The sequence below is a fragment of the Gracilinanus agilis genome, chromosome 4 (genome assembly GCF_016433145.1).
Source record: "Gracilinanus agilis isolate LMUSP501 chromosome 4, AgileGrace, whole genome shotgun sequence".
Taxonomy (NCBI): Eukaryota; Metazoa; Chordata; class Mammalia; order Didelphimorphia; family Didelphidae; genus Gracilinanus; species Gracilinanus agilis.
In genome coordinates this window covers 369160130-369184750 of record NC_058133.1, presented here as the reverse complement: position 1 = coordinate 369184750, position 24621 = coordinate 369160130, and the positions used below count along the sequence as shown (strand labels likewise).

At 36.8% G+C, this 24621-nt stretch overlaps 2 protein-coding genes across 4 annotated transcripts; one reads left to right on the top strand and one right to left on the bottom strand.

Annotated features, from left to right (window-relative positions):
* Window positions 1-744: 744 nt before the first annotated feature.
* Window positions 745-16644, bottom strand: RWDD1 (RWD domain containing 1). The gene is made up of 7 exons (XM_044676805.1): window positions 16342-16644; window positions 9678-9743; window positions 6857-6987; window positions 6069-6212; window positions 4812-4944; window positions 3477-3539; window positions 745-1083 (listed from the first exon to the last, which is right to left on the bottom strand). Exons 1-7 carry the CDS (start codon window positions 16412-16414, stop codon window positions 971-973), a joined length of 723 nt encoding a protein of 240 aa, XP_044532740.1. The 5' UTR covers window positions 16415-16644; the 3' UTR covers window positions 745-970.
* Window positions 16645-16925: 281 nt separating this feature from the next.
* On the top strand, window positions 16926-23392 carry LOC123247784 (transcription initiation factor TFIID subunit 7). 3 transcript variants are annotated; one of them, XM_044676802.1, is made up of 3 exons: window positions 19728-19745; window positions 20573-20651; window positions 21469-23392. In XM_044676802.1, the coding sequence occupies exon 3, from the start codon at window positions 21514-21516 to the stop codon at window positions 22594-22596; it is 1083 nt and encodes a 360-aa protein (XP_044532737.1). In that variant the 5' UTR covers window positions 19728-19745; window positions 20573-20651; window positions 21469-21513; the 3' UTR covers window positions 22597-23392. The 3 variants fall into 3 exon arrangements, with proteins under 3 accessions (XP_044532738.1, XP_044532739.1, XP_044532737.1); XM_044676803.1 differs by lacking the exons at window positions 19728-19745; window positions 20573-20651 and adding an exon at window positions 16926-16999; XM_044676804.1 differs by lacking the exons at window positions 19728-19745; window positions 20573-20651 and adding an exon at window positions 17199-17368.
* Window positions 23393-24621: the final 1229 nt, after the last annotated feature.

The window sequence follows — 24621 nt, the reverse complement described above, 5'->3', positions numbered from 1 at the left end:
GTAACTGTGGTTCAATATAATTGTTTTCCCTTGTAATCCAATGTATTTTTTATTTTTAAAAACATTCTGAAAAGAGGTCCAAAGGCTTTATCAGACCTCCAAAAAAAGGTTAAGAACCCCTGCTACAGAGATTACCAGTGTTAAAAAAGAATCAGTGAAAAGCCATTTATCTTGAGATATAAACCTTTGTAGTATTAATTAATTAAACCATAGGACTAAGTTATCTCATCTTTTGACTAGCAGACATTTTGAGCATTATTAATAATTTTACAAATTGAGACTGGAATGTGAAGTCTGGCAGAGTAAGTGTTCCATTATTAATACTCTGTCTCTTAGAATCATATCTGATCATACCTATCTGAAGAACCTTATGAAAGATCAGAGGGGAGAAAAAAATCACAAGATTTAGAGCTAGAAGGAAACTTAAAGATCATCTAATCCAAACCCCTACTTTATACATGAAGAAGCTGGGGCCTAGAACAGTTAGTGGTACTAGACTGATCCTCTTACTTCATATATCTGCCTATTCTCTACTCCATATACAGGATATGGAATCTCATCACTATAGTTTCATCAAAGATGAACTCTGAGACGCCCCCCAGGAAATGTTCCATGGATCTCCACATTGAGGACATCCATGAGTCACATTTAGTCGGCATAGACCTTCCTCCACCATTCTGACCTAGTTTGCTCACAAACATGCTGATTGCTTGATGCCATCAAATTGCACCAGATACTTTACAGTTGAAATTTTCAAGTCAATTTATTAAAGTACAATGATGAAAGTCATCAGAAGAATATTCTCCTGAAAATTAAAATTATTTTTTTCTTAGAAAAAAGAAAAGGAAACCAACACACGCTCAGCAAAGCCACAGATGCTGTGGCATTCCAGCTTCTCTGCAAGTAGAGATACAAGGACGGGGACTTGCACACTGCTGACACCACCAGTTCATTAGTCAGCTGAGCCACACTAGTCACTCTCTAAATCAACTGGATTAAAATCAGGATCATCCTCATCATCTTCTAGTTCCAAGTCATCCATTTCTTGGAACAAAGATTCATCTACTTCCACACTGTTACCAGCTGTAAAGAAAAGAGAATTTCTATTTTTTTATTATTTCCTCAGGAACAAAAGGGACAGTCAGAAGCAACTCATTGGAATGATTAAATAGAACCTCTAAATTTCCTCATGGAAATGCAAACGATTAAATATTATTCAAACCCCACAACTTTTGCTTTGTATGATAGTAAGAGTGAGTTTTTGTGATAACAGGTACATACATATTATATTCAGCATTACAATGACTAGTTTCCTTAGGACCAAAGGATTATATAGATTTAGAGCACCTTGACAGAAGAGGGATCCAGGGCCCAGGGAAAATGATTCTTCCATAGGCAGACAATTCTGTAAACAGGATGTGTATGTAGTTCTCATTATTTTTTGATGCATCAAGCTTTCTCCCCAACTACTCTCAATTCACATTATGAAAATCCATTTAATTACATTATTCCTAAAATGAATTATTCACTAATGCCCCTGCAACACTAAACTATGAACTAAGCCTATATATCTTCTTTGTATCAGTACACATAAGAGGTGCTTTATAACTTAATTAACTGAGATAAAGATGAGACTAATAATCTGATCACTGGCAGGGCTTATGTTTGTTTTTTAGGTTGTAGTCTACTTCCATACTGGCAGTATTGATAGATTTGCATATGGAGAAGTACACAGTAGAAACTCAAGGAATTTTTTAAGTGGACTAATTTGAACACATTTTCATATTTCCATCCAAGATCCCTTGAGAACTCATGCATTGAACAGCTGGCTGGCCACAGCTAGAGATACAGCCTGAGGCCTAAAGAATAAAACCAAGTTAACTGGTCTACTGTGAACTCCTTATTATGCAGTGGAACTATCCAATCTCAGAGTGAATCTATAACAAAACCAGATCTTCTTTCCAACTTATGCCCATCACTTATTTCTGCCTTCTCAAACAAAATAAGTCTAATTTTTCTCCTAGAGGACAGCCTTTCAAATACTTAAGAGATAACAGGCACCCCCCCCCCCCAAATCTTCTCTAAGATGTCCAGTTTCCTTCAATTTAACCTTAAGACATGAAGACCTTTCACTGTCCTAGTTTTTCCTATGAATTGTCTTTTAAAATGTGCTGCCCAGAACTAAACATAAAACTCCACAGGTGCTCTAACTGATCAAGTCACAGCAAGACTATCACCTCTTTATTCCTGAAAATTCTTTATCTTCTATTTTAGAACCCATGCAAAATATGAATTCCAAGGCAGAAGAATGGTAAGGGTTAGGCTATTGGCGTTAAGTGACTTGTCCAGGGTCACACAGCTAGGATGTGTCTGAGGCTTCACTTGAACTCAGGTCCTCCCAACTCCAGGCCTGCTGCTCTAGCCACTGTGCTACTTGGTTCAATTCAGTTCAATAAGGTACTGTGCTAGATGCTAAGGATACAAAGATCAAGAATCAAACAGTTCCCTCAAGCAGTCTACATTCCACTGGGGCAGGGAACATAAAACTGAGTACAAAATATGAACAAAGTAACTTCTGGGGAAAGGGCACCAGCACCTGGGGAGGTGCTATTCAAGGGTAACAATAAAATGGGTGGTCACAAGGTATGATATGGGTAGGAAGACTAGTAAAGTCAAAATGTGGTTAACTAATAGATTTGGAAAGCAAGCATTCATTGGGGGAAGATATGTCAAAGCAAAAATGAAAATCAAATGTAGCAGAAATAAGAGGAGGAGCAGTAAAAAGTAAGACATTTGGGGTCAGATGAAAAAAGTTCAGTGTTTGAAATCTTAAAGAGTCTTCTTCTAAGGCCACCAGAGGACGTGGAAATTAAGATTAAATGAATTTATGTAGAACAACTGAGGAAAAATGGAGCATTGAGTACTGGGGCTGAATTTTTAAAAATTTAAATTTTTAAAAATTTGTTTTTTCTTGACTTAAAAACTGATACTATAGGGGCAGCTGGGTAGCTCAGTGGATTGAAAGCCAGGCCTAGAGACGGGAGGTCCTAGGTTCAAATCTGGCCTCAGACACTTCCCAGCTGTGTGACCCTGGGCAAGTCATTTGACCCCCATTGCCTACCCTTACCACTCTTCCGCCTATAAGTCAATACACAGAAGTTAAGGGTTTAAAATAAAACAAACAAACAAACAAAAAAAAACTGATACTATTCTTGCTCAAGTTTTGTTCTTTCAGAACAATTTTTTAAAGTTAATAAAGTTAATAACAATTGCAATATAATTGCTTAGCTTAAATGAATAAAGTCAATAGATATCTTCAATGGTAAAGAATGATTTTCTAAATTCCTGATGTCTTTTTATACTGGAAGGAAGAACTTTACATTGAATATGATGGAGAAGACAATACAAACTATCAAGTTTTTACATATTACAGTTGTAGTCATAGTTTAAAAAAATAAACCAAATAGCTGGCCTACCATCTTCCAGGAACTGGATATCAGATGTGTCAAGATTGTGATCTGTTTCAAATAGCTGTTTTCCTGAAAGAAATCAGTACATTTTCATCAAAGTAAATAGTTTTCTGAGGCAAAAAAAAGGAAAAAAAAAAAGAAAAAAAGAAAAAAGAAAAAAAAGCAAAAAAAAAACCTCAAACCTTTCTAGAATGATAATGAAAGAAAAAGGAATATGCTGCTCTCTCATTTTAGGGTAATAAATATTGAGCTGAAAGAGCTTTAAGAGGCCATTTAGTTCCCTATTTTACAAATGAGAAAACTGTGGCTCAAAGAGGGGAAGTCACACAGGCAGTTAAGTGGCAGAGCTAGAATATGAACCCAGAATCGTGACTCAAAATCAAGCATTCCTTCCACTCAATTTCAATGGATTTTGGAATTTATCCAATATAATGGCCAAAGGATCTATGAGATTTATTCACAATTAGCATGAAATCATAGCAGCTGACATTTATGTAGCAATCCCGGCAGATTCACCAATCACTTTATATACATTATCTCATCTGACATCTGCATGCATCCCTAGGAGGTAAGTGCTATTATTTATCACCCCCATTCTACAAAAGGGGAAACTGAGGTCCAGAGAAATGAAGCACATGCCTAGAGTTCACAGAGCTGAAAGTGTCTGGGATTTGTAGTAAAAAGCCCTGGGTTTGAATCAAAGTGCTGCCATTTACTACTTGTATAACCTATTAGGCAAATTACTTAACTTCCCTTGGCCTTCATTTCTTATCTGTAAAATGAGTGTTAAAGAGCTCTTCTAGTTCTAAATCTATGATCTTTGAGAAGTGTCAGGTCATCCTGACTATGGAATGGGCCCTTTGAGATCATCTAGTCCAATTCTCTCATTTTACAGATGTGAAGTCAGGCCCACAGAAATGAATTACCCACAATCCCATGGGTATTAACCGGTAAGTCCAGATTTGCACATAGGTTCTTTCTAAATCAGAACTCTTTAGATTATACCATGCTGTGACAAAAAAAAAGGAAACATGGTGAGCTTTACAAATTGATTTAGCCATGAAAAGCATAATGCAGCTTAACTCTGCCACTGAGAAGCTTATAAATATCAACTACATCACATGCCTTTTTCTCCACGTGCAAAATACTATCTTCCCACCTTCCTTTTCATAAAGATACCACAAAAATTGGAGTGTTACTATGTAAAAATTTACAAGGTACTGTCATTTTTCTCACAATACAAAATATAATTTTCCCCCTTAAAAACAATTTTCTCAAATGTGTTTTTTCTTGCTGGGATATGGAACATGTTGTTCTGAGGGAAAGAAAACAAAGTCATACCACTTAATTTATTTTTTCCAGCTTGTTCTTCTTCCTTCATTCTTTTCCTTTTAACTTCTAAGAGCTCTGCATCAAACTTGGCCTTCCAACTTAAGAAATTCTCAATTGTTACAGGAGTGCCATGGAAACATTGCTTAGAAAACAAAAACAGATATAGAAGGGCCAGAGAAGTAAGTCCATAGTTCTAAAGCCAAAATTAACCATTTCCCAAATTCCAGGATACCGAAAAGTTACCAACTGGTAACTAGAGAAGGGAAGTAAAATGAATATATTTCAGTCAATCCTAAGAAAATGTTTAAAAATAATTAACTTCTTGGGGCAGCTGGGTAGCTCAGTGGAGTGAGAGTCAGGCCTAGAGACAGGAGGTCCTAGGTTCAAACCCGGCCTCAGCCATTTCCCAGCTGTGTGACCCTGGGCAAGTCACTTGACCCCCATTGCCCACCCATACCAATCTTCCACCTATGAGACAATACACCGAAGTACAAGGGTTTAAAAAATAATAATAATTAACTTCTTTTCTGCTTGCCTGTCAAAACTTTTTCACAGGCTACTCATATAAGGATTCAAAGGTATTTGGGAGAAATCTTTAATGATTTTATTATTACAAAAGTTAAGGAAAATAGAGAAAGGGATTCCTTCAGCCAAATGAGCAGAGCACAGAGTCAAAGATTCAGACCTGCAGCACTTTACCAAAAGCAAAGCCCAAAAAGAGCCCCGCTGATTGATCTCTCAACGTAAAGATGTAAAGTGAGCACATAACTTAAAAGGATACAGCTCAGGTGCATCAAATTTCCACTTACACACAGCAAAATAATGAAAGTAATTTGTGGCCAATTTGTCTTTTTTAAAAAGTAATTAACTTGTATCATACTAATGTGTAATACTAAGAACCTAATATTTTATAGTTCCTAAAATTCTTGTAACAATCTTTGCAACTTTTACATAGTAGTTTAGGAAAATCCTTTCCACAAAGGATTATATTTTATTGACTTTTATTTATATGGAATGTTTAAACTGACTGAGAGACTGATACTACAAAACCACCTTTAGCCCATTTGATATCACTAAGACTTTTTGGTGCAATATTTGAGTTTTAATTCCACTGATCGAACCCCAATCAGTACTATCTCCTCTACCGCTAACCAAAGAAAAAGGGGCACTATATTTTTTCCTGTTGATGTACTTCACCAATAAAAATATGAATTTAGGAAATGAAAAACTACTTCCTATAAATTAAACCTTAAGTCTTCTCCATACCCTTTCTGCTTCTTCTGCTTCTTTTTCTTTCTGTTTCTTTTCTTCTTCTCTTCTATTTTTAATTTGATCTACAATTTCATTGAGTTTTTCTTGAACAGCTGATACCAGAGTGAAGATCATTACCATACCAAGGTTTTCTTCTGCCTACAAGGCCAAAGAAAAGCAATTTTTTTAAAATGTCTACTAGAAGATCCATCCAAGTAGCCTCTTATTATAAACACTAACAATATAAATAGAGATGAGGGACCAAGCCTATAATTTCACTGATATAGGAAACTCCCACAATGAGAAAACTCTCTTTACTAATCAGGTTAGCACCCTGGGAGGTGCCAAAAACAAAGGCTAAGAGATTTCCCTAATGGTTGAATGTCCAGTAAAAAAAGTCAATAAATAGTTATTAAGTACCTATTATATCCCAAGCACTGTGCTAAGGGATGGAGATATGAAAAAGAGGCAAAAGACAATCCCGTCTCTAAGACAAAAGGTAAGGATTAAAAAAAAGAAAGAAAGAAATCATTGGTAAGGCTGGAGAGAACAGTTTCAGTTCAATGACAAGGTCAGATGGCTGATGTTTTCTTGAAACCTTAATTTGTGAGATTTAAATAATAATTTTAGAGACATTTATGATTTTGTCCAAATCTGTCTCTGTCTGTCTGTCTGACACACACACACACACACACACACACACACACACACACACACGCGCGCGCGCGCACACACACACACACACACGTTAAAATAAAAAAAAAAAGACAAGAAAACAGCAAAATGTGTTTCCTTTTTCTTACTTGTAACTCTAATAATTTTACTATATCTGAAACATCATTATCTTCTAGGTTTTCCTGGGAGAATATTTCATAATGAGGCATTTCATCTGGATACTTTTCTCCATAAGTAAATTTAAGGGTTGTCTGGACAGCTAAGAAACAAAAGGAAAGCATCATGTTAACATCTTAAAATTTACAGCACATTATTTCCAACATATTTGTTGAATCAACAGTTTAATCCATAATAGTTCTGCAAATAGAATAAAAAGCAAAGCTATTTGTTGGATGAAGAAGCTATCATCGACTGGGACATAAATATAAGAAACATTTGCTTTGTAGAACAGCACAAATAAAAACGAAAACCAGTGGTATAACAATAAATCATCCTCGCAAATAGAGGTAGGGAGATTAAAATTAAAAAAAAAAAAAAGCACTATGGTTTTTCCCCTTTAATTAAAAAAAAAAAAAACTGGCCATCTGTGAATCAGTGAAAGTGACTTGAGCATTAGGATTCATTAGAGATCACTGAAGTGACAACAGTCTTTGTTTTTTAACAATAATAGCTTCTCCTACACATTTTGAAAGACTGTTTTCATTATTTTATAGTAAATTTGGAAATAATTTTAAAACTTAACAAAACCTTCTTTCTTGCAGTTCCAGTGACTAAACAGGAAGAAGATACATAACCTAATTGAGTGAATATCAGCAAATAAATTCTCATGTAATCCAAACACTAACTGATAAGGTTCTGCAAAAGTGAAAATCATACTCTGAAACCATGGCCATCTCTAATTACAGAATCAGAATTTAGAGCTGGAAGGGACTCTTTTTGTTTTCCATGTATAATGAGCAGACAAGAGTCTTTAATGAGCAAAAAGAATATCCTAACAGGTTTGAATATCTATAAATCAGCATACTCTTACAGAAAGAACATTGTCACTGATTTCAATACGTGGTTTTTGTTTAGGCTTTTCTCTATTCAGTTTTACAGACCAAATCAATAAGCTTATCTCACTATCCATGTCCTTTACCATACTGAATCAGGGAGACACAGGGTCACCCATAGCCTCAATTCTGGAAGCCAGGGGGATGATGATTAAAAAGTAGCCAGTAGAAGCAATATTTGAATCAGTAATAGCTTGGTTTGGCAACTTTCCATGACAATTCTGAATTTCACTACCCTTCTCCTTGGGGCAATCTCCCTTTTTCCATGGGTCCTTTTCCTCCTACTTCTCCATCTTTAAAGATTTAAAGGTATCATACTGAGCGATAGGGTTGGCTATCAGAAAAAGTCTCAGTATTTTATCTCCCCATTATCCAAGGCTCAGCTCTATTCATTTGGAACTCAGTTAACAGAGGTATGACTGGGAGAATTCATGAGAGTAATTAAGACCAGAAACTCAATTTAATAACTTGACATTGAAAAAAATTCTCAAGTGGAAAGCCAAATTAAGGCTAGAAAGTATGGCAAACATGAAACATAAACCAAGACTAGCCTGTCAAATTCACAAGGGGCTCAGATATGGTCCAGGCACCTTTTACTTCTAATAGTGCTGAAGCCACACTATCCAGATCTCCCCTCCCAAACTTCTTTTTCAGTCCTATAGTTTAGCTTTTCAGTTTTTCTGTTTATAGGATGGGACTGGACCTATTATTTTCAATGGTATAAAGAAGTCCCTGAGAGGAAATTTTCTCTATTAATAAAGATCAACACCTTTGCTACAATTTAGGATGTTGCCTGAGCAACTGAAAGGTCAAGTTACTTACCCAGGGTGTCAGATGCAGGATTTAAGATGTATCAGATATAACAGAAGTATCTGGCTCATAGGCCAGATTGCAATCTACTCATATATGCTACCTGTTCTGAGAATATCAGTGTGCAAATCAAAAGAATGCTTGGAGGGGTGTGGGGGGAAATGCTACTCTTTCCCTAAAAGTAGCAGAACATAAAGAAATGAACATCCAGAGCTGAAGTCCAAAGATTTAAGCTGAGTCATGGAGCTCTGGAGCTTCCTATGAAAACAAATTATACTTAATTATCTTTTTCAAAAACCTTTACTTTCTTGGGGGCAGTAATAACTCTAAGCCTCCAGAAGGGCAAGAGCCAGGAAAACAGGGTCAAGTGGCTTGCCCACACAGCTGGGAAGTGTCTTAGGCCAGGTTTGAACCCAGGTCTTCCCAACTTCAAGCCCTGTGCTATTGTTACAACATCCTGAAACTTTTAAGCACACTTACCCCAACACTAAAAAATAATTAATACCAAGAAGCCCAGAAATAATACTCATGTAGGTCCAAAATGTCCAAAAGGTCCTTATTTGTTCTGTTTATTAACAAATCATCTCCAATGAGTGGCAGTTAAAGGACAGAAGCTTTAGAGGGAAAATATATATCTTGCTGTCTACCTTCTGTATTTCTCTAATAAACTAATATTTATATAATGAATGCTCACAAAAGATACTCAATATTCATGAACAAATGATGAGTTCATGTCTTGGTACTTGGACTTTTTGAAAAGGAACCTTAGAAAACATATAATGCAGGCCATCATTTAACAGAAGAGGAAGCTGAGGCTCAAAGAAGTGATATATGCCCAAGGTCACATTATTAACTAGCAGAAAAGCCAGGATAAGAATCAAGTGCTTCAGATTCTATCTCATGCTTTTTCTATTGCTTTTCTTTGCCAAGTATACATACAACAAAAACATTCTATTGCATTTGATAAAATTGAGACTTCTTGATTTAATGCTTGGCTGCTTAACTGCCAATCATTACCTTTCTTAAAATACCTCAAGAATTTAAATTGAGAATTTGGGGGAAATCAAAAGTAGAACTATACACTTACTTTCATCATTTTCTCCTGCTTCAGATGTCACAGTAATAGTGAAACTGGTTGGATTTTCTGATAATACTGTAAGAAAATATAAACAGAAGCAAATTAAAGAATATTGCCCCAAGAAGAATGTTTTTCCCTTTTGAATATGCTACAATAAGGGAGTTTTGATGATATTCTCTACTTGGTTCCAAGCCAGAAGAGTGGTAAGGGCTAGGCAATGGGGGTTAAGTGACTTGCCCAGGGTAACACAATTTGAAAACAAAATTCTTAAATGAAAAAACATGCAGCATTTCTTGAGTTGAGTTTAAAAATATCAACTAGATATGTTAGTCTAGGAAGAAATGTTAATACTGTATATAATGCCTTAGAATATTTTCACGCAATTAAGCAACAACTTTTAATTTCATCATTTCCAGGTATAAATTAGTTCTACAAATCACTGACATGGGTCAAAATACATCCTTATTAGAACTCATTCATGAAAAAGAAGTACTGTATCTAGTTTCTATTCTGGCATAGCACTTAAGACAGCTACAAACACAAACACTAAATATTAATCTATTAATCTATAATACCTTCCTGCTGAAGAAGGTATATTTTCTAAAAACTGAGATTAATCTCAAAGCCTTTTTCCATATCTCACCCCCTCAGCTCATCACCAACACCACCCTCCACTTCCACTGGAAACAAATTAAAAGAGGTTCCAGAAGAAAAGATCTATGTAGCACATTCCAGGCCACCACCATCTGCAACATTATCTCTATATCATTTCAAGTGGAAACATGACCATAGAACAGCCTAACTTGTGTCCAGGGACTGAGATAATTACATATTAAAACAAATAAACAACAATATAGTAATTTTACAGTTAAGAATAAAACTGAAGACAAAAATTTCAGGGTATGTTTGAAGTCTTGAAGGAGACTTCAAGATCAATACACTGATTGACTGGCATTATGCGTAGGAATCAGTCCTTCTCATCTGCCACTCTCTTACCTCCAGGGATTTGCACAGAACAACCACTCTAACTAAAATAACCCCCTTCTCATAATTGTCTCTCAACACTCCTTTTCATTCAAGTGTCACTTTTTTCCCCCCCTAAAGCTTTCCCTGATTCCCACTTCATCTCTCCTCAAAAAGTAATTCCCTTCTCCCATTAAACTTTGAATTTATTAATTTATTTGTGTAAACTACGTCTCTCATTTCAGATTGAATGTTTCTTCACACAGTTTAAAAAAACTTACTGTTTTTCCATGATGGTTACATCTCTTAAATATGCACTTAATTTTTTTTTTGAAAGTGTTGTAGAAGATCTCTAAAGTATCTTCTTTCAAGTGCTCATAATTATTTTAGGAGTTACCACAGGGCAAAACTGGAAGAGGGTAGAGATTAATTGTAGCACCTTGTGTACCATTTGCACTATTGGAGCTTGAGGGTTACTTTACTGGCCTAAAGAAAACCAAAGTCATGTATCAACTTGAACTAAATGTTACAAATTAATTCTTCCGCCCAACCAGAGTTGACATTTTGATTATGAAGAAAATAAGATCAGAATAGTTAGGTCACATTTTAGAAGATTACTTGAAGAGGGGGAAGGAAGAAGGGAATAACATCCAACACAGAGCTAAAGGTCTGCATGTTATGATCAGTTTCAGAAAAATTTATCAGCATGATGCTATTCTTTTGTCAAGACCCTATCAAACTTAAGCATACAAATCTTGAATACAATCAATCAATGAAAACTGAAGCTGTCAGAGAAATGCAACTAACAGACAGGACTGGGTCTGTTTAAGTCATATAAAAGTACCTAGAGCACAAAGTGAGAAAGATGTATTTATTGCAAAGTTTAACAACACTGGACACCAGTAATACAGCACGTCATACTTTTTGATACTGTTGACATTCATTATACCTATTCACAATTACCTAGATACTTTGACAAATTCATAATCTCTGCCACAGGCAATCCAGATTATTACCACTCAATACCTTCTTGTGGGATACTGATCCATATTTTTGACTTTCCCAAAATGCTGAAGGCTGCCCTCTGTTCTTCTAACATTTGAGGGAACTCAGTGAAGCATTCTGGTTCTAGTTCTTGTTTTTTGTTCTTCCTCTTCTTCTTTTATAAAATCCTTACCTTCAGTCTTAGAATTAATATCGTATATTGTTTCCAAGGCAGAACAATGGTAATGGCTAGGCAATGGTGGTTAAATGACTTGTCCAGGGTCATACAGCTGGAAAGTGTATGAGGTCACATTTGAACTCAGGATCTCCTGTCTGAGCCTTGCTCTCAATCCACTTAGCCATCTACTTGGTTGTAAGACCTTTCTTGAAAGGAGTGATTCCTCTGCCTTGTTTTCCTCTTCCCAGCATAGATGACCAGTCAAAAGTGGTAGGGATTCTTTTGGGGATACAAATGATCTGGACAATCACTAAGGTCCCTTCTAAACTTTAAAACTATGAATCTATAGATACTTCTTGACCTGAGCCTGAGAATGAATTTCCTTCAATACCGTGTGTCTTTCCCTCATCTTTCTGTTTCACTGAAAATTAAATCAAGCTCCTCAATTTGGGAGAATGATTCCTAGATCCAAATGAAAATTGTCATGCCTTAGCTTAATAAATGCTTTATGATAAGGGCCTTAAAATCACTTTGAATAATTCAGTGTATCTACTTCATTTCAATCAACATTGCTAAATATAACTTTTTTTTAGTACTTCAAAATATCCATTAATGCAGAATGCAGTCTTTATAGATATTAGAAGGTTGTTTCATAACTTGCTGTGCCAAACAAACAACTTTACCATCTGGTAGCAACTGTGAGAAATGATCTGACCCCTACTTTTATCTGGGTTAATCCTTCTCTTCTTATTGATTGGGTTAACTCCTTTCTTATTATTGAATCAATTATTTTATTCCTATCTTGAATTTCAATCAGTATTATTAAGTTTAATGTGATTCCAGAAGGGCAGTGATTATTTCATTTGTATTAGAAAACATTCATATACATTCAGACAGTTAAGAATAATCAATTTTAATGTGTGATGCAATTAAGAATAATTAGATTAGTTTAAATAGCTGAATGGGTTCTTATGTTAGGCTGTAACCTAGTTAGGACATACCCCTGCCTGACCATAGCTTAAAGGTCTCTGCCCTAAACTTGATCATTTAAGTTCTATGTGATAGAGATGTTGTAAGGTTCAGTGGAAGGTTCTTGATTATTTTAGGGGCTCCCTGGCCACTTCCCCTAAATGGCCAACATCGTGCAGAACTTGACTTCAACTCTATGGACCAAAGGTCGTCTGCTATATGATTTGACCTGCACTGATCTCTTTCTGGACTCTGACTTTTTATATAAGCCAGTAGCAGTCAATGCCTTATCCTTCCTGATTGTGATCCACCAATAGGAATGTAATTTTCTACTTTACCAGTCTAGAATCTAGATTCTAGATGGTCTTGTACATCTATCTGGAACTTAAGGGGTATCAATGTTATACCCTGGAGCAAGAAGGGATCTCAGACCCTCAGGAAGGTATGGGATCTTATTTGTTTAAGTCCCTTCACAATAGTTATTTGCCCAAAACTCTGCCTCAGTTGTTTTATTGCTGATAGGACAAATCTCTGGTGTTACATAATCAACCTTGAGATACAATGTCTTCTGAATTTAGCTAGGTTGGTCTGCAAAAAAAGAAACAGTAACATTGGATCACTGGATTTTAGACTTGGAAAAGACTTTAAAGATTAGCTAGTTAGGCCCAAATAGGTGAAAGTAAAAGTAATTTACCCAAAAGCATACTGGCTTTTGACTCCAAAACTACAACCAAATAGTTCGCGATTGAAATAAAAATCAGAATAGTTACAATTTGTGTTCCTTTGGACAATGTTAATAGCAAAGCTTCATCCTCACTGAAACTGGCACAAAAATAACAATATACAAATACAATAAGTGGATAACATGTATCAATTCTATACATTTTCACAGGGACAAATGTTTTATTTCAAAACTCTCTTTCTTAAATAAGCAAAGGTTTTAACTGGGAACTAGAAACATTTAAACAAAGTAGTTTCCTAAGGTCTCAAGAATCACAATATCAATCTACTTATTCCCCATTGCTACTAATGATTATTACAGATCATGCTTAATTTATGAATGCTAACAGTGACTAAAGCTAGAGGGACTAAGTTGATATTGTAGAACATTGCAAAAGCCAAAGTTTCATGACTTGCCTTTCAATCCAATGATTAAAAATCCTCTATCACTTGGAGTCTGAAACAAAACCGTTCCAAATCTACAAGTGTTTTTATCTTTAAAAAATATTGCACCTGTAGCCGTTTATGAAATATTATCAAATGAATCACATCCTATTTTCTGAGAGAAAAAAGAATGGCAAAACCTATGTTTTTTTTACATTCACTCAAAATATGGAACATGTTCTAAATCTTAGTTATAAAGTACTGAAAACCATCTCACTTTATGCATAAGAATATAATCAACAGCTGTCCATTTTTGTGGTTCCCCTAAAAAAGAAAATTCATACATATTGACACAGTAAGCTAGAAAAAATGGAGTGTGTTCCCACAGAGGAGACATGCAGAGGAGGTACATTCCACAGTATTGACACTTTTAAACTTTATCTATCTCAGAATATTATCACAGCCCAAGCTCCACTGCTTCAGGACAACTTGCCCAAGGGCAACTGAAAGGGCTGCATGGAATACACTAGTAAGGATTCCAAGACTATTCTACAAAGCTTGAATATAATAAGCTCCGCGAACTACTTAAGGTAGTAACATTTGGGAAAGGGCACAGGGCTGGGAGCCTAGAGGCCTGGATTATAAGATTTCAAATTGAAAGGAATCCTTCCAGATCACCTATTTTAGGAAATTGAGAATCAAAAATCATTAAACAGCGGAGGCAGAATTGGAATTATGGTCTTCTGATTCAGTTAGTACACCATATTCTCTGGTATAACCTCAGGCAAGACATAGGCTCAGAGAAAATAACAGGTGGTCTAGTCCATATCCAACACATGCCATGCTTTCCCTCCTCCCCCCAGTCTGAAAGATAAAGATGTTGAAGCCTAAGAATAAATGACTTATGCATAGGACCATAGAGCTGAAAAGACCATATAATAAAACCCCTTCATTTTATAAATGACAAAACTGAGACCCTGAGACTGGTTGATTTGCTAAAGATCTCTTGGCTAGGTCATATAGATAACAATAACTAATATTTATTATGTCATTTTTAGGTTTATAAAGCAGTTTTATAAAATTATCTGAATTGTTCCTCACAGTAACCCTGGAAGGTAGGTACTGAAAAAAAAAAAGAGCTCTAAATCCTATACTATGACCTTATTTAAGTCATTTAACCTCTAAGCCTCAAGTTTCCTAATTTGTCAAATTGGGAGGTAAGGTAGAATAATCACTTCATCCCAGTTTAAAAGATGAGACTTGCCCAGGTTCACAGGCTACTGAGGTTATGCCTTATGAAATTCACACCTCTGTGGTCCTGTTACCTCACCTGGAGAAAGAAACATAGCAACTAATATCTGGTCTAGATTGGCTGCAAAACATTCAGAAACGCAACCCTTTATAATGACTCACCCAAGCCTCCTAGATCTAAACCAAAGGGAGGACAGGACTACAAAGCTTACCTCTGAATGAAAACATTCAAGTAACTACTTTAACTCCAATAAAACGTGCAATTTTGGTAATGATCTCTCCTTAGTCAAAGGTTCTTAGTTAAAGTAAGCTTAATTTATAAATATTTGAAATGTAAAATATGTGTGTAAAAAAAAGAAAGGATTACAAATACATTATCAGATACAGTGTCTCAAAAGTCACAGTGCAATTTTAAGCTTAAAATTGAGACACTTTGTTATATACCTATATAGGTGTATTACGTAAGCACTACATATGTATAAAAACCGCATCTGTATATATAGGCACATATATATGTATATACGAACAAGAATTCTGAATCTGAGGCTTGTGGACTTTTAAACACACACATGTAAATATATGTACGTATATATCCACATGTATATGTACATATACGTGAGCATTTCTCTACATGTATATATATATCGATGTGTGTGATCACATATACACATGTATAGGCACACACGTGTGAAAAAAATTTAAGAACCGCAGGTTAATAACTTCTGTTCTACCTAGGCCAACTTACGCTGTCAAATGTTACACAAATTGCATACCTTGCTCTTTGCCGCATGGAAACTAAACTGCCACTTAGTTACAGGCCCCGCACCCTCCACGCCCCCGCGCAGGGGCCCTGCTCGACCAAGGGCGGAGAAGCCGTGAGCCCGGCCCAGTACGTGCCCGCAGAAGAAGAGGACAGGTGAGACCCCTTCCAGCCAGTAACTCAAAAAGCAAATGATTCCCTCTGCGGAGGGATGGAGGGCCCGAGGGGTGGGAAGGACCCTGGCGCAGGTTTTCCGCCCGGAGCCAGAGGCAGCGCCGAGGTTCGCCTTACCCGAGAGGAGACTCAGGCGCGCGGAAGCGTGCGCAGCCCCCAGGGGAGAACCTCTGCGGTGCGGGGCTGACCGGGAGTCTGTGCCAGGAGCGGGGGGGGGGGAGGGGAGTGGGGAGAAGCATCAAGCAGCAGCCCTTCCCCTCCCCCTTCCTCGCTTTCCCTCTTGTAGTCACCTGTGAAGGAGTCCGGGTAGATGGATTCCAGAGCCTCGAGCTCGTTGCGCTGCTCTTCGCTGTAATCCGTCATCGTGGCCCGAACCGCTGGCCCATGGAACGATTGGACATGGAGAGCTCAAAGCTCGAACCTGGAACCCCGGGGCCCGCCGGGTTGGCGGGCGCAGGCGCAGAATGCCCTGGCTTAAGACTCGCCGGGGTTCACTTCCAGGCGGGGACCTGGCGAGGGAGTGGGGAGAGGAGGAGGAGAAAAGGGGGAGAAGGGATCCCCGCCCCCTCACCTCCTTTAGGCTCTACCGCTCTCCAATCGGCTGCTCGAGTCTGGCCAGCAAGTAAAAACTAGTCTAGCCCTCTACTGGGCGGAGTCACTTTGGATCGGGAGATCAGGCCTTCCCAGCGGTCACCCTCTTGCCAGAGAGGAATGTCTCTCATTCAGAGAGCCGCAGATTGCTGATCGGCGATAGATGCATTAGGACTGAGGGTCGCGCGTGCTGTCGTCAAGCTCGGGGAGGTGGGGCGTGCAGGCTACCAGCGGAAGAGGCTGTGAGTGGGAGGGGCCGGTTTTAGAGCATCCTTCCCCCTAACTTCCGGTTGTTAAATCTTTATATCGGGGGTCGAAAAGCGACTGTTGCACACTCACTTCTCCTATTTCTGTGAGGTAAGTTATGTATGGTACCTGGAAAATACTTTCGTAACCGCCATAAGAAGGACCTTTGTTTTATTGAAATAGAAACAGGTTCACGAAGGGAGGAACGAGACCCGTTAGGTATCATTGGCGAAGTTGAGTGCGAACCTTGATTTTTCCCGTCGAGAGTCCTCTTCATGCCACGTGATCGGTGGAGCTCTCGCGCTCCTTGGGCTGTTGGAGGCGCCGCCATCCTGAGTGTAACCTACCGGGCTGCCCTGTGGTTCGCGATTGCGTTTGTTTGTAATCCTTGCGAAGATTAGCCGACTCCTTCTGGGAGGAGGCCCCCCTTTTTGAAGGGGAAATTGACACTATTTCATTTGATTATGAGGACAATGCCAGGTAGGTAGTCTTAAGCATTTTACCCTCACGGTAATTGTGAAAAAGGTGGATTGTGGTCATTTTTATTCCCATTTTTTTTTTTTGAGGAAAAAGCATTGAAAAGAATTCGTTACTCACCAAAGGAGACGCCGCTCCTATATAATGAGGCGCTGGGATTTGAATCCATATCCTTTAAGAAATAATAGATAGCTCAAAAGAGATTTTATATTACCGTACTAAAATTGGCTCTGACTCCAAAGCTGTAAGGTACTTAATTTATAATTTGGGATAGTACCTTTTTAAAAGCCACTAGAAATCTAGTGGAAATAGTTTGAACATAGGAAATAGTTTGAACATAGGGAGTAAATAGAGTGGGGACTCAAACCTAGAGCCTTAGTTCTAAATCTTATGATCTTTGCACTTAATAACCAACCCAGTGTCATAATGTAACACATAATAGGATTATGATATTATGGATTTCAAAAATCTATTGAGCAGTGCAGAAAAAGAGCAAAAGTTGATGTTAAAGACTGTACCCAAGTATAGATTTGCCCCAGTGGAAGCAGTGCTCACCCCAGTGAAATTACAGATCCTTAAAGTATTCGAATTCTTTTTGAATCTGTAAAACCTGATTTCATAGAGAGGCCTCAGATTTCAAAATCAATTCTTCATATTTACTGTATAGAATGTATTTTGCTAGCTTCCTGAGGGAAGTGGATTACAACATACAAATATACAACATACACAAATAACTTAAGGTAATTTCAGGAGGAAATATGCTCTCTAAACTGTAAAGAGCTTATCAGGAAAACCTTGGAGTAGGATATGGTACAAAAGCTGGATCCGTGGAAACCAGGGAGGCTTAGAGGCAGAGATGAAAAAATACATTCAAGTCTTCAGAAAGAACCTATCAGTAAACCTGCTAAGGACCAGGCACTGTTCTAAGCATTGAAGATAGAAAAAGAAGCTATGCAGTACCTAATCTTAAGTAGTTTACCATCTAGGTGGATCTTATTTAATCTGACTTCCAAAGACTTCAAAACTAGAGGTAGAAATCTTGAATTTGTAAGCCATTTTGGCCAGACTATAAAGCCTATTAAAGGAAATAACATGAAGCTTAGCTAGAAAGATAGGTGGCATTCAGATTGAAGTACTTTTTATGTGTCATTCTGAGTAGTCTATATTTTATCCTAGGAAGACAATGAAAATTTGTGTTGGCACAGAGTAGTGATTAAGAGTACTGATCTTAGAGTCAAAGGTTCCTTACTTCTCAGCTTGACATTTGCACATTAGAACTTTTTGGACCATTTCAATTGACCTATTTGCTGTTATCTACAATCAGTACTTGGAATCCACAGTAAAAAGATGCAATCAGCTTTAACTTCTGTGCCTTTGCACAAATTGTCCCATATAACTGGGAAGAGGTAGGATGGTGGAAAGATCTGTGCCGTAGTGGGAGGTGAAGGTTTGCCAATCTTTACTTTTTACCAAAACAAAAAAATTGCCTTTTCCTAAACACAGGATAAGAGAAACAATTTGTTTTCCTTTTTTTTTTTTTTTTTTTGGGTGGGTGATGTCATTTGGATATAGGAGTCAGAATTCAGACTTCTAATAAAATTATAATATACCTGTGCCCTTGGGAACTTGCAACATCACTTAGAACATATGTTTTATATATATTTATGTAACCATAACTATGATGTATTATGTAACCGTAACTATGATGTTCTAGTCTTTATTCAACAAACATCTGCTAAACATTTCCTTTTTGCAAGGCACTACAGGGTCCAGAAGCTATAAAGAAAAATGAATTTGTTCTATTTTCTTTAATATGAATTTTTTCATTCATTCACATATTTTACACATATCATTTCTAATTGTTGTATTCTCATTGGGCTGCTTATCCATGCTTAATTGGCAAGTCAGATTGTCTCCAGTTTTTCATTCTTTATATCACACAGGTCTGAGCATTATTTTTTGCAGGTCTAGTATATGAAGCATAGCTGATATTTGCATTATATTTTAAGTTTACAAAGTATCTAAAAATATTATTTCCCTGTTTTATAGGTGAGGATTCTGAGGCTTAGCTAGGTTGTAGCGTGCCCAGTGTTACCTCACATCTGTTAAGTCTAGAAATAGGCTTTGAGTCTAGGTCTATCTTGTTTCCAAGTCATTCTGTTATATCAGGCTATCTACATACTGGTATTACATACTGGTGCCTGAAAACATTTTAATTTGCTTTCCTTAAATTGTTAGTGACCTTGGACATGCATTTTTGAGTGTGATTATTTACTGTATCTGTCCTTGTATATATACTGTTGTGTATTATTATTTTAGCAGGCAGAAGGAATAACATTGAAATGAAGTCTAAACTATTTGTGAATAACTTTGGTATAAAGTGAGTCTCTTGAAAATGAAATATGTTACATATTAAATGTCATTTATATTGATATATGTACTTTTTATCAATGCTTTAGAGGTTTGTTTTTCTCATAAGATTGTTTATATTCTGGATTACTATGTCCTTAAAAGTCCTACTCTGATGCTTCATTGCTAAAGCACTGTGAGTTTAACACAAGCTCTGGCAAAGTATATCAAGCTGGAAATGTTTCTAGCTCAGTCATACATTGTCCAGGGACCATCCTTGCTAAGTTTTGAAAAGCCAGTCTTGAGTTTTTGACTATAGCAGTTCTCAAATACCATCCTCAGTAATGGGATTACAATCTACATTACAGGTTTTTTAAAGTATATATCTTAACTATGTGTTTGTATGAATATTTTGTTTGATCCACTAGTATTTATTACTTATTACATATATTTTCCTATACCGTTGCTTGCCTTTTCATTTTTATTGCATTTTATTATGCAAAAAGTGATAATGTATATATTCAGATATGTTGTATGACAGCATTTTTATTACCAGTTGAAGAAATGGAAGGTATGTCCCCTTCACATATTTCAGGACTTAAGTGAATCTGTGCTCTGGTTTGTGAGAGTAAACCCTTCACCAGTGTAGATCACAGACAATTTTTTTTATCTCCGTTTCTTCCTATAAATCCTGGGCTAGGGGAAGAGAAGAGATTGGTGTGAGACTGTCATTAATCTTCATTGAATTAAGTGGTAAAAATTTATGACAGGTTTTTTTTTGTTGTTGGGGTGTGTGTGTGTGTGTGTGTGTGTGTGTGTGTGTGTGTGTTTTTCCTCTGCAGCTTTTTTATCTTGTAGGAATATGCTGAAGCAGTGGGTTGAGCCCTAATCTCACAGTGTAGGATGCAGCGGAAGCTAAGTGGGAGTTCTAAAAGAGGTACAGAGTTCAGTTTCTTTCAGTAGTTTCATTCTTTTAGAAAGCCTTCTATTCATTTAATCACACACAGAAGTAATCTGGTTAAAAAAAAACACCACATACCTACATATATCCTATATATGATATGTATGTTTCTATGTAATTAATTAGTTTGAAATAAAGACTTTGAAACTAGTCTTTTATTGAATGTTGTGGAGACTTGCCAAATTTCCAGAGAAATAAGTAACTTCATTTCATTTTCAAGAGCCTCACTTTTTACCAAAGTTATTCACAAATAATTAGTTTAGACTTCATTTCATTTCAGTTTCATTGCCTTCTGGCTGCTAAAAATTAAAATTCATAAAACTGGACAAAATACTTGTAAGATTTAAATTAGTGTCAATAACTCCAAGTACTATATTTTATAAGATTTATTAGTAATCACTTGAAGTAGAAGAAATAAAAAATAGAAGTACAAAGCTTACACATGACCATGTGAGTAAACTTTCCTGCCAAGCTCTTCCCCCGACCCACAGCCGCATTCCAAGAACAGAGAGGAGCCGGGTTACACCAAAACTTTTATCTTCAGTGCGTTCACTCATAGCATACACAGGTAATGTAAGGATGCAAATGGGAGGCTGGATAAGATAGTTCTGGGGAGCAAATTCTACCTACACATACTTTAGAAGATTTGTGAGGAAGTATTGAATTAGATTATCCTGGTGGAATCTTGCTTAACAACAAAAGTATTTTTTTAAGAGTTTGATTTCCTAATGTATTCAAGCTGTAGTGTATTTTATGTGCTGTATTTTACTTTACTTTTTTCTTTACTTTTTAGCTTCTGAATGATACAAAAATTCACTCTGAAACAAGACAAGAGGAAATGACTGTTACAAAACAAAAGATGAGCAAAAACAAAGAAGATGCTCCCCATGAGCTGGAAAGCCAGTTCATATTACGCTTACCCCCAGAATATGCTTCCACTGTGAGAAGGGCAATACAGTCGGGAAGTGTTAACCTGAAAGATAAATTAACCATTGAATTACATGCAGATGGACGTCATGGAATTGTCAGGGTAGATCGTGCTCCATTAGCTGCTAAGGTGGTTGACCTTCCCTGTGTTACTGAATCCATGAAAACCATAGATAAAAAAACCTTTTACAAGACAGCAGATATCTGCCAGATGCTTGTGTGCAGTGTGGAGGGGGATCTTTACCCACCTCCAGAAGAACCAGTTGCTACTACTGATCCAAAAGCAAGTAAGAAGAAAGATAAAGACAGGGAGAGAAAATTCATCTGGAACCATGGTATCACTCTGCCACTAAAGAATGTCAGAAAGAGAAGGTTCCGTAAGACAGCCAAGAAGAAGTATATTGAATCACCAGATGTGGAAAAAGAAGTAAAAAGGCTTCTAAGTACAGATGCAGAAGCTGTCAGTACCCGGTGGGAGGTAATTGCAGAAGATGAAACAAAGGAAGCAGACAACCAAGTTTCCCTGGCAGGCTTAGATATTTCCTCTCCAGGAATGAGTGGCCATAAGCAGGGCCATGGCTCCTCAGAACATGATGAGCTTCGAGAGATATTTAATGACATTAGCAGCAGTAGTGAAGAGGAAGATGAGAGAGATCCTCATGATGATGAAGATATAAACATCATTGACACTGAGGAAGACCTAGAGAGGCAGCTACAAGACAAGCTTGATGAATCTGATGAACAGCGCCAAGAAAACGAGCAAACAAATCAGATGGTTATGGGAATTCAGAAACAGATTGATATAATGAAAGGGAAACTCCAGGAGACCCAGGGGAGAGCAAAACGACAGGAAGACCTCATTATCAAAGTAGAAAATCTGGCACTCAAGACTCGTCTTCAGGCTGTGCTGGATGAGCTCAAACAACAGGAAGAAAGAGAGAAGCAACAGCTTAGTTCCTTGGAGGAACAACTAGAATCACTCCTGGAAAAATAAGTCTCTGCCTATAAATTCACTACTCACCTCGTACTGGCAAATGGCTCATATTCCATCCTTTGGCTTGAAGATTGTTCATATGGAAATTTGACTTTATTTACATTTTACCATTTTTCTGTTGCCTAGTTTGAATTTATCCTGTTTCTCTCTCTGTGGCACCCTTATTTGCTAGCAACTTATACACTATTAAGTAAGACATAGGTGAGAAAAGTTTGATTGTATAAGAGTTTTGAGATCAGTAGACTAAATTGTAGATACTTCCTACTTTTATTCCAAGACTTTCTTTAAAAATATTGAGAAATTAATATTGTTTTGTGGTAAGAACCAACTCACCTGTAAAGATTCAAAGATAGATGCTGAAAGCTTGTTTTATATACATTTTAAGTTCTCAACTGTTACAGAGAACTTCTCACACATAGAAGACCAAAACACATGTAGTGGTAGATAACTCCCACATAAATAAAAGTGACTAATATACAGCTATTCATGTTTATAACAGAAGTGGCTTTCTCCTGAGCATTTGTCTATTTTTCTTTGAATAATGTTCAGTGGATTAACAAACAGCTATTTTTATATATCATAGAATCTTTGGAGAAATTCTTGTTTGCCAACTTTTAGGGCTACATTTTTCATTTCCTCATCACAGTTGATAAAAATATTATTCTCTTCTGATGTTAGATATATTTTTGTTTAAATTCTGACCTACCTTGAATTTAAACATAATAGAGTTCCAAGTTAATCTTTCATGCTGTGATCCAGTTTTTCCAATTGTATTAAAGAATTATTTCTTTCCCTATTCTGGTTTGTCATGTTTTGAGCTTTTATTTGTGTGAATCTTTGTTACATAAAAAATATTTAAGATTTTTTTTGAAAGTACATTTTAAAAATGTAAAAATCATTCTTGATTCATGGGCCAAAATGAGAATAGGTAGCAGGCCAGATTTAGCCATTGGCCTATACCAGTAATTCCCAAAGTGGGTGCCACCACCCCCTGGTGGGTACTGCAGCGATTGGGGGGGGGCGGTGATGGCCATAGGTGCATTTATCTTTCCTATTAATTACTATAAAAATTTAAAAAAAAATTTAATTTCCAGGGGTGCTAGGTAATATTTTTTTCTGGAAAGGGGGCAGTAGGCCAAAAAAGTTTGGGAACCACTAGCCTATACTATAGTTTGCTAACCCCTAAAATAGTGGATAGAGAGCTAACCTTGAAGTCAGAGATGTGGGTTCAAGTTCCACCTCTAACATACTATGTGACTATTGGGTAAGTTATTCCACCTTTCTGCCCCAGTCAACTTCATAATATTGTAATATAATTTCATAATATAGATTTGAGAGAAAGTTCCTTACAGGAGTGCCCTATATTATATAATGAAATTACAAGTTTTATAATAATAGATGGCATGTAGTGCTTTTAGGTTTTCATAATATGTTATTTGAACCTCTCCTGAGGTAGATGATACTAGAAGTGTCGTCTAAATCTGACAAGTTGAGAAAACTGAAGTTTGGACAGTTTAAATGATTTACTTATAGCCATACAACTATTAAATGGTAGTGACAGGATTGGATTTCCGGGTTTAATTGACTCAATCTAGTATTGCCATTTTTGTGTAACAAGTTCTAAAAAAAAATCCCTCTTGCAGATTTATTACCTAGAATTTATATTAATTTAGGTAGTATTGTAACCTTATATTGAGTTCCCTGCCCTAACCAGGGTATAGTAGTTTTGTTTTTTAGTTAATTTTGAGTACATTCAATCTAACCCAAGTAATTGATATTTCCTAGTATTGTTAATGAACTTATCCCTAGCTGTGTGTCATTCTTCTGTATGATTCAATAATAAAAAAAAAATAACTGATGGACATTGCCAACCTGGGCCATTTCTATCCCTGAAGATCTTTAAAAAAGGTCCCTACCATTTAAAATAAGTCCCCTATAAGGATTTATGAGAGGATAAGAACAAGACACACCAAATAAAAAGGTGTGAATGGGTTGCAAATACTATTGGAGGGGGGCAGCTGGGTA

Coding starts and splice junctions, on each gene's coding strand:
- RWDD1 (XM_044676805.1), bottom strand. CDS start 16,414: ATGACGGATTACAGCGAAGAGCAGCGCAACGAGCTCGAGGCTCTGGAA. Junction 4,945..6,068: donor AAGCAGAAGAAGCAGAAAGG/GTATGGAGAAGA, acceptor TTGTTTTCTAAG/CAATGTTTCCATGGCACTCC. Junction 3,540..4,811: donor TGGAAAAAATAAATTAAGTG/GTATGACTTTGT, acceptor GATTTCTTTCAG/GAAAACAGCTATTTGAAACA.
- LOC123247784 (XM_044676803.1), top strand. CDS start 21,514: ATGACTGTTACAAAACAAAAGATGAGCAAAAACAAAGAAGATGCTCCC.